Source organism: Habropoda laboriosa, unplaced genomic scaffold (assembly GCF_001263275.1).
Source record: "Habropoda laboriosa isolate 0110345459 unplaced genomic scaffold, ASM126327v1 scaffold205, whole genome shotgun sequence".
Classification (NCBI taxonomy): domain Eukaryota; kingdom Metazoa; phylum Arthropoda; class Insecta; order Hymenoptera; family Apidae; genus Habropoda; species Habropoda laboriosa.
The window spans coordinates 260,163-260,516 of NW_017100322.1; the positions used below are offsets into that span (position 1 = coordinate 260,163).

The 354-nt window shown below is 33.1% G+C and overlaps 1 protein-coding gene across 1 annotated transcript in view; it reads right to left on the bottom strand.

Annotated features, from left to right (window-relative positions):
- Nucleotides 1–231: 231 nt before the first annotated feature.
- Nucleotides 232–354, bottom strand: part of LOC108574352 (lamin Dm0-like) — a gene marked incomplete at its 5' end in the record, with an annotated part of 6,652 nt that continues 6,529 nt past the window's right edge. The window contains one exon of the mRNA XM_017936931.1: nt 232–270. Within this exon, the coding sequence (XP_017792420.1) occupies nt 232–270 (39 nt within the window). The remainder of the gene's footprint in view (nt 271–354) is intronic.

Consider the following 354-nt stretch of genomic DNA (forward strand, 5'->3'; position numbering starts at 1 on the left):
TAGAAATATGAAGTACTGACATGGTGTCGTGAATTTTCTTTTCAATCTCTTCTTTATTGTTTTCTTAAGCAAAATATATCATTCGAGACATTATACGAATTCTTTGTGTTAATGAAACTCTGGAGACTCGGTGGTCTCTAAACGAGGCTTCCTGAAGTGCTTTTCTTTACTTTTTCAAGCATTTTTAAAACGTGCTGTTAGAATTCTTAAGATTACTTTGTGGACTTATTTTCACATAATTCTGCAGTACTCGTCTCCATGGGGGTCGCCCTAGAACACAGAAAGAAATCATATTTATATAGAAAAGATAGTAAACTATCAGTATTTATATCTAATGAACCCTATTAGCATGTC